The following is a 17,952-nucleotide window of genomic DNA, read 5'->3' as shown; positions in this document are numbered from 1 at the left end:
CCGCATCGGCAGACCTCATCTCTTTCTTTCTTTTTCCCCCTTCGCTTCGCTCCCAATTCTTGCCTGTTTTCGCCGCGCGCAAGCAAGCCAGCAAGCGCCGAAAGTACCGGGTGTACGCAGGTCTGGTCGCTTCTCCGGGACGAGTAAGGGCCACCACTCGTAATCCTCGGTCCCTTTCCACCGGTCGGCTGCCGCGCGCGCTCATCAGCCCCGCATATATCTATAATACGCACGTCGCGCTCGCCCCGTCTTCTCCACCTCGCCCTAAACCCCAGGCCCGGCTCCGACCCCTCCCCACTGGCCGGAGCACCGATCGATTTAATAACACGGCCATTTTCCCAGCTCACGGACCGAACGAACACGCTCTCGGCTCTCCTCTCTCGAACGACCGAGATGCTGCTGCAGCGGCGACCGCGCTCTCATCTCGTTTCATCTCGCTTAAGCCCGCGGCGTACGGAGCGTGTTTCGCTGCCACGTCGGAATTCTCTCGCAGTCTGGCCGTGGCGTACGTGCGTGCGTGCGTGCGTGCGTGCGTGCGTGCGTGCGTGCGTGCGTGCGTGCATGTCGAGATTCTCCTTGTAGACCTACTATCCGCTTTGTTCTGCCGGATCGACGCGCGACGGCGCGGCGTTGGAATCATCGAATGAAGATTATCTCCTTGCATTACTTGCGCTAAATCACTATCGTTAATTATCGCTATTATTGGATAATATCATGAACGATTAGTACTAAGCGTAAACGCTTTATGATACTTGATTATAAAATTTGATCAATTACTGGTCTTTATAAATAATTAGAGTAATAATTTCCTTAGAGACCTACATAATTTCGAATTTATTAGGATCTAACATTAGACTTGCAGGATTCAATTTTAACTTTTAGTTAGTCGCGCGAAAATACACGTTGAACAAAATGATTTGACATCGCGCGGCTAATTAAAGGTTTAGCTTAAAACATATTATTAGTGTGTTTACGATTAAAGCAAATGTTATTTTCGGCCAATTTATTACAATCGTTATTTCTTATCTCTTGCCTTGCTTCATTAAATTGACTAAATTGACCAATTTGACTAAATTTCAAGCTAAAGCGCAGCATATTCGCCGGGCTTCGATAAATCCTACTGCATACATTGTAACTCGCAAACGCAGCGGGGAAGGATTAAAAACGTTCCGTCTCCAGCTTTAGCTTTGCTTATTATAAACGGCACACTACAGCGCAGACCGTCGCTATGGTTTTATTAGAAGTGCTCGGAACGTTGATGTTTTGAAGGCGAGCAATTCCGATTTAAGCCGCGGGATGTCAACGATCTACCGGTCGGACATTCTCGCCGGCTTGGATTGGCAGGGGCTAAATTTACTATGGCATCCGATATATCCGCGGATAAACGTACGTCAGGATACATTTAAATTATACTGCAACGTATTAACTATTGACCGTCTTTATTTCGTTCCTGCTACAGCAAACCGGTAGTTTTCTATTAAAATAAGATGTTAATTACTGTGTAATCTTAATCTTTGTGATAAGAATACAATGTCACAGAATAATGTCGGAGTCTCTAAAAGCACAGTACAATTAAGTAATTCTTCGTATCTACTAATTAACTCTTAATTGTCGACTTCGATTTCTCTCGGAAACATAGAGACGTGAAAGAAAACAAACGTACTGTTTTCACTTGGTAACATTACCTTGAAACTCGCGAATAAAGTGCCGACAGAATGAAGCAAAAAGTCATCGGAACTCGGAAAAAGTTTCCTAATGCAGTTCGCTATGTCTTTGTACCGTTTTACAAATTGAGTTTTCGTTCTCGTGTTGCAAAGAATCATGCCTCCGTTTTGAAGTACAAAAAGGCACTTAAATCGACGATTTAAATAGTGCAACAGATACGATACATATAAAGGAGAATTTTACTGAAGTATTTAAAAGTTTAGCTACCTACAAATCTGAAAACAATTTTATGGACCAAAATAATGGATCAAAATAATTATATTATAGAACGCTCGAGCTGATTGCTAGAATGTCAAATTTTGTAGCATTGCTCATTAAGCTTGATTTTCTTTTACTCAATTATTTTGATCCAACATTATTTTTAGATCTGTATCTATATCTGAATTTTTAGATATTCAAGATATTTTAGTGAAATTATTTTTTTCCGTGTACAGAGAATGAGCTGTGCAAAATTATTAGAGAAAAATATTCTTCATATGACAATCAACGATCCTGTAAAATATCTCCATAAAATACACTCTATAAAAAAACTGGTGTGGATTTAATATCATGCTATATGTATAATTTCATATTAATATTAATACCAACATGGTGTGTATTTATACCCTTGGTGTTTTATCAACACCATCATTATATTGATATTTAAAATTCGTGATATTAATATTTATGTATATAATCACCAACACGATGAGAAGACCAACCACATGGTGTCAAATTCACACCCATATTTTTAGAGTGAAAGAATATACAAAATGCGTATCATACACGTGTCTACGCAGGTATCAATTTCAAAATGTGGAAATACAAGTCGGGAGGTCAAAGTGGCCTCAATTTTTGCAAGAACGCAACTGTTTTGTATCACATCGATTGATCGAAAAAAAAAACCCCTTCTCCTCTTTGAATTGCAATAGACTCAAGTCCGTCGATTAGGGGGAAGAGGGAAGAGGGAGAGGGAGAGAGAACAATGTACAGGGATGAGAAAGAGAGTCCTTCATTAGCACGGTACGAAAAACAGGAAATTAGCGACGCGACGCGTCGCGTCGCGTCGCATCGCGTCGCATCCGAACGAACGTGGACGGCGGCAACGATGACGTGTGCCAACCGGACGAACGGCGATGACCCCACCATATACGATCCTCTCTTTCGCTCTCGCACTCGTCGCCGACGTCGGTCGGTCCGCACCGCTCCGTCGCACTCCTCCGCGATTCCACCCCTCCATCGCACGCTCGTACGAATGCTTAATCACAAATCGATAGACGTGACGCATCGCCGCGGCCTCTGAGATACGTCGACTTGCCGCCGGCTTCGGCTTATCTGCATTTCCGACCGTTTCGTTCGCGCGTGACTGGCGGTGGATTAGGGATCACGAAGCTGGCGATTGCAATCGTTCCCCGAGGCTCGCCTTCTAGGTCGTCTCGACCTTCGCCGCGCTGCGTTACGTCGTTTTTTCAGCAGGTAGTTAATTAACGTTCGCTGAAATCATTTGATTTAATTTGCTAATACACGGAGACCTCCTTGCGATTTCTTCAAACGCGAAAATCTCCCTGAGTGACGTGTCCGGAATTTTTCCCGCCGATCAGAATGACGTAAGACTTATGTAAAATTATTGAGAATACTTTTGGGAGACAGCCTGGTGCATTTATTACGCTCAGTCGCGCTGTGAAACTGTGGATGCTGGCAACGGGCGATGCTATGGCGACGCTGTAATGGGAAGGAGAGGTTGCGCACGAGCGAAGTGTAGTGCAATTACGTTCAGGGATAATGGTTCGCGCGCGTATACCGTCAACATTCAGTGCGCGATTCTCGCCTGCTTCTCTTACCTCGATGCAATTACGATTCGAACCTAACCCGCGGAGAGAATTATCTCCCCGAGTCTTGAGCGCAGCTTATTCCAGAAGAGCTTCCTTCAGCCATATATTTGGTTTATAAGAATCGCGCGCGTGAGATCTATCTCTGAACTACCGATCCTCGCAATGTCGTCTGATATGATTCTTATCTCAAGGTAGTATCCTATCTTGAACGCATAACAACTTTTTCTATTCCTTTAAAGATTAAGCTGCGATATTTATCGATATAGGCGCGAGTTGTAGCAGAATCTCGATGGTTCAAATGTTGCAATTATTTCTTACATTATTGCGCGACAATAGTCTGCGAAATTTAATGAGAAGTAATGATAAGAGAATTTTACGGTCTTATTCTAAAATAATAACTAATATTACAAATTGTAGGATGTATATTGTAGAATTGTTTAACATTTGTATAATAAATAAAGTATCTTACAGTTTTGTTTCCCAAACTCGATTTGTATGCGTCACGATAAAGTTAATGTCGGATGCATCGCATTTGTTTAATATCTCGTATGCCGCAGGATTAAAATCCTTCTCTCGGGCGAATCAGATATATAAAACTTATAATCCGGCAGCCACACATTTTGTATCCCTTTTTTAAATATACGTGAGAATATGGACTATTATCGAGTGTTTAATATATCGCATTCTTGTATCTATAATAGTATTACTGATTCGAAAAATGTCGAGGTGCATGATATTCCAATTAATTTGTATATGGGATATAAGCAAGCGATATTGATCGTGATAAATTACAAGCCGCGTTATGATAATTAATAGCCTGGAGAAATGTAGACTTTACATTTTATAATGATTCAGTTTAAAGCATCATACAGAAAATAAAAAGTAATAAAGCGATTTATACATAAATAATAATAATAATATCTGTAATATAAATATTATATATGCAAATAATATTAAATGTACATATACGTATAGTAATAGTATCTAGGATACTACGAGATATAATTAAACGCGCTAAAGCGATAAATATTGTACTATATTTATATTAATGTGTAACGAGATTCCAGTATAAAAATCTATGATTACACAAATTGCAACTCACAACAAATCTATAAATAAGACGCACGCTTTGATTTCTATTCTAATATCTAGAGACACGGTAGTGTTAAAAATACAGGAAAGATGTTCAAAGAAACGTCTTACAAATACAAAATAGATCGAGTAACAGCAGTATCATCAAACAAGTTCAACGTAAAAGAGCAAAGTGTCTCTTGAACTCGATTGATTACTCGTTAATCTAACACGTTTCACATCTCGCATTTCTTCTTTTTCACGAGAATATATCCGCACGTTACATTAATGATAATCTAAACAAAACATTGATTTATTCAAGGCGTCAAGTCGTTTATGTATCGAATCGATAAGGGCGTAATTTCCATCTGATGATATTAGGTCATGCCACTCGTGAATACATGTTAATGTAGCTTCATGTCGAATGGAAAGGCAACGTTGGGACACGGAAACACGCCCGTCGCCGCCGCTCCTTCCAACGAGCCGTATTTTATCGACTGTCTTTATACGAGCTCCGACACGGCAACGTTACATCAAATGTATCCGAAAATGGCGGCCACAGTTAATGCGTTAACCGGCCGCCGGTTGTTCGAATAATGGACTGCTGTTAAAGTATCTAGATTAAAGAGGAAGGCACGATATGATTTTCCGCTCGTCGTTAAGTCATTAAGAAAAGAAAATTGTTCCGCGCGTTATTGTAGGGTCGCCGTGGACAATCGAGGTCAGGAGCCGGGCGGTATACACGAACTATATTGTGTAACATCCAGGAAATTGATGGTGAATGAAATTACGACGGGGCTTAGTGAATTAAAAAGCGCGAAAGGTTATAGCTATTGATTGATTAATGCCTTTTCAAATATCATTCGGTTAACTTTCTTTTTCTCGTGGTTATCGGATCTTTTGGTACATCGACATATTTTGGAACTGAGCCAACTCAATTCTAGGTCTGCAATTTACTTACGATCATACTGAACGCCACGTTGAAAAAGAAGGTAAATAAGAGAAAGAAAAAAAAAGAAAGTTGAATTTTTAACCTCTCGTAAAAACATCAAATACTCGTTTCTCGGGTTTCCGATCATTTCCGACGAGGTGTTTCGCGCAGAATGTTTAAAGACCATAAAAAATCTATGACGAATGTAACTTTGATCTCGCGTGTCTCATTCACTGTATTCAGCAGTGGCAGTGCATTGTAAACACATGCGTATGCACGTAAACTATTATGCGGCTGCAACGGCGGCGATGGCTGCTCACTGGGTGAAGCAGTCGTATAAGCCGGAGTACGGAGTTCAACGACCGGTATAAATTAAAGCGGCGCTCAGATTTCAATGCCACGGCCTTGCTCAAGGCCGTCGCACTCGTAGAAAATCAACGGTACATTTGCGTCGGCATTCGTAACAATAAATTGTGCGAATACGACCCGCGTGAGCGATTGGGTACAACCATTTACAAAACTAATATCGTAAGACTGCATGATGAATTTATTTCCGACAATTCGCTCGAATTTCTAAACGAAAAATTGCGCAATCAAGTTAAAGTTAAAGTTGTACATTTCTTTAGCTATAAGAATTCTTCGATCTCATTTTTTTTTTAGAAATATCATACTTTTTTCTCGAAAATAAAATATTTTTCAATCAATATTTGATAACGATAAGAAAAAAGTATGATCAAGATTTTTTTATTAAAATATCTATTTAAAAAAAAAATTACTTAATTTTCGCTAATGTCAGTAGGACTGATATTTATTCTCACAAATTCTTAGCATCCGTGAATTTATTTCCATCACATTTGTATTGGATACATGCACTTAGTTCCTAAAATTATAATACACATGCATAATTTACTCAATTATATCACTTATCCGCTCTTGTGTTACAGAGGGTGCTTCATTGTTATTATTGTAACACCTGTAACGGTTAATGCTGTAACACGATTTGATAGAGATTTTAATTATGGAATTGTTAAGAAGACCTCGCACACAAGTTTGGACTTCTTTGCGCAAGTGTAATTTATAAGCAAAAAATTCATAATTTAGTGGAACACGTATACCCGATGCATATTTTTGTCTCGTTCAAAATATTGCAAAATATTTCGCACGGGAGGAAAAAACATTTTACAAAATTATCATGACATATTTAACAATCTCGAACTGTTCGCAAACATTTACAGTGCATTTGTAACGAAATCATTTTCCAATGAGCAATGTATTTATTCGTCGCATATGAGAGATTCGCGTGGATGTACGTTTCGATCTATCATATGATTTTTCCGCGAACACGTAAATGTATTCCATTGCATGATAGAACTCTATAAATTAGCGTTATTGCTCTAACGTGCGGCATTATCACGTAAACAAATGACATACACATTGCTACTGGGTAATTAATTAATTTACTCAAATCGCCGCGGGCAGGTTTTGATACGCAATACGCTAGGCATTGACACGAGTCTATGCAAAACAGTTATCGCACTGTTCGTTCAATACCACAAAATCGAGGTTATCATCATTAAATAGAGTAACGCAAAATTATATTCTATAAAGCAACGACATCATAGAAAATAAATGTTGGAATTATTTGCGACAACTGAGAAAAGTAGTCTACTTATCGTGAATATGTAAATACTTATCAGTAAACTACATAAATAGACAATTATCGACTTTGGTAGACAAGATAGAAAATCAACCGATTTGAAATTAATGTTTCCGATCTATTATATATCGATAAGTGTTCTCTACTACAAGATAGACAGCGTCGTTCTTATTATCTGACTTTATTTCTGCTTCGATGCGATTTCTCAGCGAAACAGCGTCGTTCGCTCGAACGTCACTTATCGAGCTTACGTAAGAGATACGTGCCAAATTTGCAGATTTGCACCCATTCATAACGGTCTCCCCGATTCTAATTTTAGCAGCATACTGGTCTCGAGGCGACAGCGCAGCATCGTCACTCTTCGGCGGGATGCCGGGTGGTTATGGCCTGGGGGCTCCCCATTTGCCCTCGGCTTACGCTATTCTGGGCCGAGGGGGCTCAGCGCCTGGCTTTGGGGGTCACACACCAGCCTCGGCACCACCCCCGTCCCCGTACCCTCACAGCAGCCTCGGTACGCTCAGCGTGGCCGCCAGTCAAGCTGCAAGTCTGGGTAAGTAAATTTTCCGCCAACTCACCTCTTCACACCCGTCTCTTATACTCATCCCTCCTTCATACGTTTTTGAAAGTCCTATCAATTAGGATAAATCGGGTATTCAATGAAACATACAAAACATGGACTATTGGTGCAATAGAGCATGTTTTATATGTTTGATTGAATGCACTATGCGACCTCAATCGTTTATACAATATCAAAATTTCTAATCTATCCAAATCGAAGAGATCTTTTTTTTCCATAAGATCTTATCTTGACTATTTTAGACAGTTTAAATTTACTTATTTGTAAGACGTCTCTTTTAGAAAAATATTTTGTTATATCTATCTGTCATTGGCTCATTCAGACTCGGACAGTCAAGCGTTGAGCAGTATTTCAAGATCGAATTTTATAGACCGGGCGGATTTACCGGATGTATCGTGTTGCAGGCATCAATCCAGCAGCCACTGCATGGTGGACAATGGCCTCTCATCTGGCGGCGCAAGACTACCTCGCGAGGTTACAAGGAGCGGCAGGACTTCCAGGATTTCCGCCCGGTACCGAAAGCCTCCTGCCACCCTATCCCGCCTCTCTACTTAATCCCCCGTCCCTCTCGTCCCACAAGTCCAGTAAGTGTAAGTAACAACGACAATATTGCATAATACAATGCTCGAGAAACGTTCGCCTCCGTACTCTTAATCCTCAATCGCCGAGTCTTTTCGAGATAACAATGTCGCTCGGAATATTTTTAACTATTTTTTTCTTTTCAATGCTAAATATTAAAGAATTATCTGATGACGTGAGACATAATTTTTACTTCTTGTTTTTTGTTTACGATATTTTTATATTTGTTTTTATCTAAGCTATATTTACGTGGCTTTTTCTCGTCATTTTATTTATCACTATAATTATTTTCTATTTTGCGAGCAAGATGTTTGAGTTTTGTGTATTTTTATTTATATTTGAAATTATAATATAATTTTAAAATTTCTCTCAAGTTCGAGTTAAACAAGGTTACTTGTTAATGAGGTAGAAACTTGAGACTTTTCAAACTATGAACTTACTTTCGTAACAATTGACAGTCTTGCCGGTCTTGGATTGAGATGAACGCGGACGTTTTTTTCGAAGATAATCTAGATTTAGATGAATCATAGATGTACAATTGTGTTTACGTTTTACGCGGCCGAGCAGCTAAGTCAAGCAAGAGTCACAAGACGCCGCCAGCTAGCAGTAGCAGCTCAACAACGCCAAGTATGACGAGCAGCAGCCTGCCGGTGTCCACTCAACCACCAGTGACATCTTCTCATCACAGTACCCCGGTCAGCAGTACGCCAAATTCGCAATCCAACGTCGTCAGGTGAGAGATTATTCGTTTCGCATATTTAATAAACAAGGCCAAGATTGATTTTATTTAACTCGCTAAAAAATTGTATTTTCACGCTATCGTTTTTCCTATCGCGACAGTTCTGCGAAGGAAGGAAGGTGAATATATTAATTCAATTACGCGATAGATTTTTCACGAAGCTTTGATTGATTTATGGTTGAAAGAATATATAAAGAGAATATATAAAGTAGGTCCATTTTTTTAAATCTTAATACAATTAAATTCTTGAACCTCACTGTTCAATTATCTTCTCTCTCTCTCTCTCTCTCTCTCATTACATAATTTAATCTACTTCAATTGCCATAAAAAATAAATAATTTCACAGTGATGTTTTATCTAGTGACCCTAGCAGTATATTGGGAGGTGTGCGCCTACCTCCCGATACGGAGATTATCAAGTATACGTCGAGTATAGTCGGTCCAAAGATTCCTGGAACGACAAACCGCGGCAGGAAGAAGACAATATCCTTGGACACTCCCAGCGTCAGCGTACATCCGCCGCCCGTCCCTACCCTTAGTGCTCATCAGACAAACACGACATCGTCCTCGTCGCTAATGATAGAACCGAGAAAGTACAATCGCACGGGGGTACGTTCAGTCACTACATGTGTCGCTCACAATTCCGAAACACTCAAGCATAAAATTGCAATCAATCAACATCTATTGTTACTACTACTTTTTAGTATGACAAATATTTAAAGATTTATTTTCACTCAGTTGCGGAATTAAATTGCTTCCTTAATTTTATATCTGCTACACGAATCTGTGTGCGATATGTCATGTAATTGTTGCACGTTTCGTCTTTCTTCAGACCGACTCGAACGAATACAGAGATTCGGTGGATCGAGTAGAAGTAATCAAACTGCCGGCCCATTCAACGAACGGCTCCGTTTTGTCGGCGCCACCGACATATACTAGCAGCAGTAGCAGCAGTAGTAGCAATGCGAACAACAACATCAACGATTCGGACACGCCCCTAAATCTCTCCTTAAAGCCCGCCACGACGAGCAGTAGCTCGCCGATTTCTGGTAGTCAACCGCTCAGTCAGCTCAGTAATTTAAGCCAATCGTTACTTGCCTCTGATCGAACGTGTAAGTATAACAACGTAACATTTTCAGTTATTACTTTTTTAAAACCTTTTTTATATGATATAAAGTCGTTGTATATTTTTAATAGAGAAATTGCTCGTGAAACAATCACATTTTTTAAACTTAGTCTTTTAGAAAAATTAAAGTAAAATTATGTAATCAGGAAATATTCCTATAGTCCTGTATTCTTATTTATGTCGTTTCTAAAATCCATTAAGATTTTACATACACAAGCGAATATTTACGTGTTGAGAATTTTAGTCTCGATAGAAAAGTTTTTTCTTTATTTCCAAGAAGTCAATTTTTCTGAAAAAAATACGTGGTTCAGATAACCAAAACTTTATGAATTATTATAGCGAGACGAAAACCCGGACCAAAGCCAAGAAGAGTTCCGCAGAATTCGGTGCCGGTGCCGGCGTCACCTAGTCCTTCCTTGGCGCAACTTTTCGCTGCCGCAGACTCACCACAGCGGCCGAGTAGCGGTAGCGAGGAAAGCGAGAGTGCAAGCTCTGCCACCCATCACAAGGACGGTAGGCCGCGAAATCTCGGTCGAGGTGTATCGAAGCCTAAGAAGAACACGGTCGCGTCGTTGTTGGCTCAAAGCAGAGCTCTAGGGATTAAACCTACCCCGACTTTGGATCCAAGTGTGCCATTGTCTCACCAAGTATCGTTGCTGAGGTCGAATATACTGGCGGCTCAATTGCATGCTTCCGTCGCTACTGGTCAGAGTGACGAAAAGAACCAGGTAAAATCCAGCTATCAGCGTCAGCGTGAAATACCTTTATCGTACGAGTATTAATTTTAACGTGTCATTTTAATATGTACGAGTATTAATTTAAAAGTTATAATTACATTTTAATAGAACATTATTCTTTTATTCTGACTTCTGTACTTATGTAATTTCCGTATATCTTTACGATTATCTTTTGTTAAAGTACTATCACTTGCTAACGAAGATACAGAAGAAGAAGCGACCTCGACCAATTCGTGCTTCGTGGGCGAGGAGCCATGTTCGTTTTTCTTTTTTTTTTACTTATGATTTCGCACTAAAACCATTCTCCCTATATAGAAATCTTTGCAGGAAAAGATGAAAAACAAGTTGCTGGAGGCTTCGGGAGAAGAGAGTAACATGGACGTGACCAGCGAGAGCGGCAGTAACACCGATGTTGTCACGGATACCGATGACGACAATGCAGAAGGCACACCCAGCGCGAAGAGGAGGAAACTCAAACCCAGCGAAAGAGATCTTCAAATGCCGTTAGAGCGCGGTTGGAAGCGTGAAACGGTTATCAAGGGACTAGGAAAGACGGGAGTGATAAAAGGCGACGTGTCGTATTACAGCCCCTGCGGGAAAACTTTTAGGAGCAGTCCCGATCTAGTGAAGGTTGGTTGCAACATATTACAGTGATGGTTGGTGTACGTTATCAAAAGTGATTCGCATGAAGTCGCGCTGGCAAGTTTAGAGTATTTTGCTAAACTTTCTATCGTTGCTTTCGCGCGCTATTATCATATCTACATCGTGATACATAATAAGGAAATAACATAATTACATCGAAATACAGATGATATTTATTAGCTGGATTACTGAAGTCGACTCCTTTCAAGAAGAAATCAATTTTTTAATTTCAGTTTCTGGAACATCAAAATCCAGCCGAATTAACTACCGCCAATTTTTCGTTTTCCTCTCGTCCGTTGGTGGGGGAATTTCTGCAGCCAACGATGGGTCTAGCAGAGGCTGAATTCGTCAGACTCGGTGCTCAGGAAGTAGCGCGAAGACTGGAAGAACTCAGAGCGGCTGGTGGCTTCAGAGATGTACGGACGAACAATCAATATGATAGAGAGAAGCTAGCTTATGCGAAAAAACTCGCGAAGGAAGAAGCACAACGACATAAAGAACAAGCTAGGTACGACTATTATTTAAATATATTTCATTATTTAAACATATTAATTACTATTTAAATGAATTTATTTCTAAAAAGTATTAAATAATATTGCTCGAGTAGATTAAAAAATATGAAAGGAGTTAATGCGTGTTATTATCTGGAGAGAGATCACTTCATAAAATTGATAGAATGTTTATGATTGTCAATAATAGTTAAATAAATTATGAAATTTATTGAAGTGTTAATCTCATCGCTATATGAGAAGTCAGATATTTATTCACTTACGGGAATTTAATACTTAATCCGAAATTTCGCGATTGCAACATGTTGATGTTTAATTAACGCGTATTTATTTTTCTTGCCGCAAGATTATTGCTTGCGCGTAATCGTAAACGTTATCGAGCAAGAATTTAAAAATCCAGTCGCGGATCGCTATGTTAATTCAGAACTCGAATTCTTTTAAACATTCGTAAAATTTATGGACAAGTAGTTTACTAGTAAGCGTTGATTAATGATTTGTTCGAGTCTTTTTACTGTTTGGGAATTACGTGTACTTAATGATATCCTCATTGTAGGCTTATTAAGGAGCAAGAGAAGACAGAACGGCTGGAAGCCGTCAGACGAGAACGGGAGATCAGGAATCAACAACTGCTCGAGGTAAGTCGATGTCTATCACCGAGTTTCCTTCACGTTTGTCTCGATCTCGTTGTTTCATTCACACATAAAACTGTTCTCTTATTCTATTTGGGATACCTACGTTTTTTTGTATTTTGTCCACCTGTCGTGCGTGTCGCATGCTCTCTGTGTGTGCCGTATTTATATATATATACATATATATATTATCTCCGTATATATATATATACATCTGTCTATATATACATATTATATACAACTTTTTTTAATGAATATTCTTGTATAGAAAAACTCTTTTCTTATACTATATATATATACGTCCAATGAACCTTTTACAACCTCTAATGTCCCAGAATACACGAGACACCCATAGCCAACCAACAACCGCTAGCGATAGTGACAGGAGAACCCAGCATGTCCTCCCTACCCCTTACCCGCCCTATTTGATTTCTACTCTTTTTAATTTTGTCAAATTATTGTGTTTAATTGATCAATAAAAACCGTTGAAAATTGTAGTCGCAATTTTGTTTTTATCAAACGAAGGCAAACTATTATAGAAAAAGGAAAAAATAAAATGGAAAAAATAACTCTGGCATTCAAACATTTCAAACTGTCTAATAAGAGGAATAGAAAGTTTTATTCCTTTTACAATCCATTAGTTCTTTTTAGTGTACGTTAAAATACACGCGCCGAATTTTTAATTTCTTTCTTTTTTTTTTTTTATAGTTACGAACGCGAGAATCGTGAATAAATTAATATGGATGCCAGTATTGGTTTAAATTCCAAAATTCTTTCCACGATATTCGATATTTCATACACCGAGATCTGTTTTGAAACAATTCCATGTGTTTTCAATCGATACTGTTGATGCTTTTATGTATGTACGCTGTAAACAGAAGTATCGTTGATACATTTTGTTTCCCATTATTTTTGTCGATGCTGTCGGATAATGAGACAAATAATTGCATTTCATTAAGAATTATTTTTGACAACGGAAAATTTACGTGACATAAAAGCATTCGTTATTGAAATAATGGACGAATCATATACACCATCTGAAATTTCATCTTTTGATCAAAATTATAATTTTAATGGATGTTCCTCCGATTCTGCATTTTAGGCAAAATGTTCAATCATTTTACCTTTTTAATTATGTAAGATACTTATTATATATTACTATTTCTATTATATAGTATTTGCTATTTCTGAAAATGTATATTATAGCTTGTAAAATTTAAAAGGATGAGATATAAAGTACGCATTAAATAAAGAATCGTATCATCTAAAAATAATTTCCGTTCGCTACTGATTTCCAAAAAAATTGAATCGGATTCCAAAAAAATTGAAGATAAATTTTTTAATTTTAATTTATGCTAGTTTAATTTTAATTCTTACAAAAAATGAGGATACATTTTGATATTGGAATACATGTTTAATACGATCGGCGTTATTCTGGAAATTTCTCTGTGCGAGAGAAAATCTCGTCGAAATAGAGGCGCGTGATTGTAGAAATTTCAAAAGTCCATCCATTGTGATAGTCCTTCAAACTATGCCCCATCGGAATCCTCGCGCAAGCCAGATTATCACCCTGTCCCCCTCAATCACTGTCACTCGTTCGTTCATGTTTCCTCGCATTCACACACGCATTCCACATCCACACGCACATCACTAGCCCGAAACATACACACACAGCCCGTGCAATTTGAAAGAATAGAAGGAGACGTCAAACGACACAATAGTGTAGTAATTGTAGCTACACGTGAATTCACATGTAGTGGAAAACGCGAAATAGGGATGCCCAGAACGTATATAACCGATCCTAATCGATTTTTTTCTGGGACGTAGAGAACGAAAAACGAAGCGGATGTATATTATCGATGCACATTACATTTAGACAAGCTAATTAATATTGACATAATTTAGCAAGGTATCAATGTAATTGAGAACGTTATTATTTTGTTATGTGTGTATTGTATTATCATTGTGTTCAATATTACGAGAAATAGTCGAGAGAGGAAATTATTTCATATTATTTAATATCTTCATAAATAGTCAACAAGTTTGTCGCGTATTTTTTATTTTACTTTTTTTATTTTACATAGTAACCGCTTTTATGTGCTTATAGTATCTAAAATTGGCTTTATCGGAATTACACATATTTTAGTCTTTTTAAGGGTGGTACGCCGAGTTCATAAAATCGCAATTATTAAAATCATTATTGCAAATAACAATAATGCCACTGTATAGAATTTGCCGATAGTATAGCTTTACTTTTTATTTATTCTGATAAAATATTTAATACATACTAACACGATTCTCCAAATCTTGCGTCTCAAGAAAAGATATTCTTTAGGATACATTTTGCGTAGAAATTCATTATCATTATAATTTAGTTTCGTATATTACCGTTTAATCAATTCGCGTATCGTATGATCTCCGCGTATCGCCCCGATTTCAATCCCTGCCGGTCGACCGCGAACGACCGGTCGCATGTGGTTGCTAAACGACCACCTTCCTCCCAATTAACGCGATCGATTATATATTGGGCATCCCTGTAAACCACCACCAACGCAGGGTCGAAAGCGGCTCGCGTTCACGATCAAGCAGAAAATGAAGATCATCCAAGAGATCGAGCGCGGCAAGAGCAAGAGCGACGTGGCTCGCGAGCTGGGTCTGGCGAGCAGTACGGTTGCCACCATCTGGAAGAATCGCGAGAGCATTGCCGAGAGCTGGCGCAACCGGGACATGATGCACCAGGCAGACATCGAGGACGTACCGTCGAAGAAGCCACCGTCGATGTCGTCCCTCGCGTCGACCACTGCCGCGTACTGCACGCCAGTGACGATGACGACGATGACGACGATGACGACAACGACCGCGATCACAACAACGCCGCCGTCTCTGGTCTCTGGCGTGGTCGTGCCGCCTCCACAGGTGCAGGTGGTGCCATCGGTACTACCGCCGCCACCTTACCCCACCTTGACCCTGCCGCCGGCATCGGCGGGCCTTGTGCCATCACCGCAGCCGACGGCGCCGATCTCATCTTCGTCGAACCTGTCATCGACTACCACGTCGACCGGTACGACGACCACGACCATGCCGCCGGACAATACTCAGCAGGCACAGACCCAGACGCAGAGTCAGGAACTTCTGGAGGTAAGATGTCGTATGACGCATCCCGAACCCCCTCTCATCCGAATCACCCTGTCCATGGTCTTGCCCGCCTGGACCCGTTGATTCTCCCCTTTTTCGTACCCCATTGACATCCTTCATGTAATATCTCGAAGCTCGATATCCCGACATATGCGCCACTTGGATCCATCATCGACCACATCATATTCACTAATGAGTGTTGTCATATTGTCTTGTGAGTCGTTATTACTTCCGGATGTCCCTGTCTCTCCTTTTGGCTTTAATTTCCTCCGCGATCCGGAAACGGTTTGCGATAGAAGGGCGAAGAGATCCCCGGAGGTAAGAGTTACCGTGAGTATACCCGGCTCGCGGCCCGCGATTCTTCTACGTGTGTTTGCGTGGGGTGAAATAATGTAAGTGTTTCCGGTGCTTCAACAGACGAATATCGTACGAATTTTACTATTTTGTGTCAGTCTTCGTCGTCTCTTCAACATTCCTTTCAACGTTCTCTACTTTGAAAAATAATGCACACAGTAAAATAAACTCATTTCAATGGAACAAATAAAGAATTAGTATCTCGACCTTCTTTCTTTATTAATGTATCACAAGAAAAATATGAATAGTTTTGATATCATAAATTACTAAATAATTTTCTTGTATCATAAATTCATTTTTTATTTCTCATTTTTTCGAGGAATTTTGAAATTTTTATAAATGTGTTTTATTAATAAATAATATCTTGGATGTTAGTCGCCTAGATATTTTGAGGCTATGAGCTAAAATAAAGTTTAAAAAAAATATCACCTTTTACGTTGGTGCATAAAATTCCATATTTTTTGAAAGTCCAACGAACACAAGTCTTCAGTAGGAAGTTTTATGATATTTTCACAGTCGTAGCGTTTCACAATTCTTCAAGCTCTCTTATTATAGCACGCAAAAGTTTATAACGTGATGACATGTATCATCAAAGTGAAGAGACGGAATCCGCGACTGACGTCATAAATTCACCCCCACGTACTACTTTTTATCGCGTAGTAATGAAATGGAAAACATACATATATATACACACACACATACATGCATATAGATGCTCATCACCGTGCTTTCGTAGAGTTGAATGTGGCCGATCTCTTTGTTCGGTCAAGCGGATTTCGGAATTCTGTTTTATTATCTGCGATCATTTATTATGCTACCTATAATAATAGTGTTTATTTTTGAAAATTTATTTAATTATATTCATCACCTACAGATTATTTTTAAAAATCGTAAATTTATATTGATTATATGTATAATTAATTAAACAAAAATTATGTAAAATTTGAAATTTTCATACTGAAATAAATGCTTTTTGCCTTATCATTATTCTAACGAATTTAATTTAACTGGAAATTAATTTATTTCAATTCACTTGAAGATAAAATACTTAAAACTTAACATTTGTAATCATTCTACATCCACACTGATAACTCATGAAAAATAAAATAAAGCTCTAATTAAAGTAACGCTTCAAATCAATTAAAATTTGTCTTCAATTACATTCACAAAGTACATTTCGAATCTATGATCAAGTTTATTATTTATCAAATTTTCTCGATAAAGAACAAAAAATCCGAAATCCGTCGAAAGATTTATAAAGAAGAAGCATCGATATCGATCTCGAGTTCTCGTTGGTTTTCCGGCGTTTTCCGAGATTGGCAATGGAAAAACACTGTCGACTGAGAATCACGAGATCTAGATGCTAAATCAACACTGCGATCGAGGCACGTTAAAGCTGACGATATACGTAGGCACGATAAATATATACGATAATATATAAACCGACTGTCGCAATGCTCTCCTGTGCCTAGCTTCTCCTGTCACTATACAAAATAACAGCTAGCTACATGATTATCCAGCATGCCATACTTCTCGAAGAACCTGTCTCTAGTATTCGATTATTCGCTACATGAGTATATATAAGAGCTTTTCTTTACCTTCTTGTTGTACTGCGGACGACACACGAATTACCCGCGTAATGAACATGTGACACCTATACCTCATATATATATATATATATATATATATATATATACACATATATACTATATATTATATATTACTTTACTT

The 17,952-nt window shown here is 38.8% G+C and overlaps 1 protein-coding gene across 1 annotated transcript in view; it reads left to right on the top strand.

The window, feature by feature from the left end:
• The window catches only part of LOC105624135 (bromodomain adjacent to zinc finger domain protein 2B), a 48,957-nt gene that overhangs the window by 17,548 nt on the left and 13,457 nt on the right, over positions 1-17,952 (top strand). The window contains exons 2-13 of the mRNA XM_012205495.1: positions 7,518-7,745; positions 8,177-8,362; positions 8,919-9,084; positions 9,192-9,209; positions 9,452-9,698; positions 9,922-10,201; positions 10,555-10,943; positions 11,134-11,208; positions 11,280-11,582; positions 11,828-12,102; positions 12,657-12,738; positions 15,289-15,870. Coding sequence (XP_012060885.1) covers positions 7,518-7,745; positions 8,177-8,362; positions 8,919-9,084; positions 9,192-9,209; positions 9,452-9,698; positions 9,922-10,201; positions 10,555-10,943; positions 11,134-11,208; positions 11,280-11,582; positions 11,828-12,102; positions 12,657-12,738; positions 15,289-15,870 — 2,831 coding nt within the window. The remainder of the gene's footprint in view (positions 1-7,517; positions 7,746-8,176; positions 8,363-8,918; positions 9,085-9,191; positions 9,210-9,451; positions 9,699-9,921; positions 10,202-10,554; positions 10,944-11,133; positions 11,209-11,279; positions 11,583-11,827; positions 12,103-12,656; positions 12,739-15,288; positions 15,871-17,952) is intronic.

This window comes from Atta cephalotes (genome assembly GCF_000143395.1).
Source record: "Atta cephalotes unplaced genomic scaffold scaffold00073, whole genome shotgun sequence".
In the NCBI taxonomy this organism is placed as follows: domain Eukaryota; kingdom Metazoa; phylum Arthropoda; class Insecta; order Hymenoptera; family Formicidae; genus Atta; species Atta cephalotes.
The sequence above is the reverse complement of the archived record's forward strand: the minus strand, read 5'-3'. Positions and strand labels throughout refer to the sequence as shown.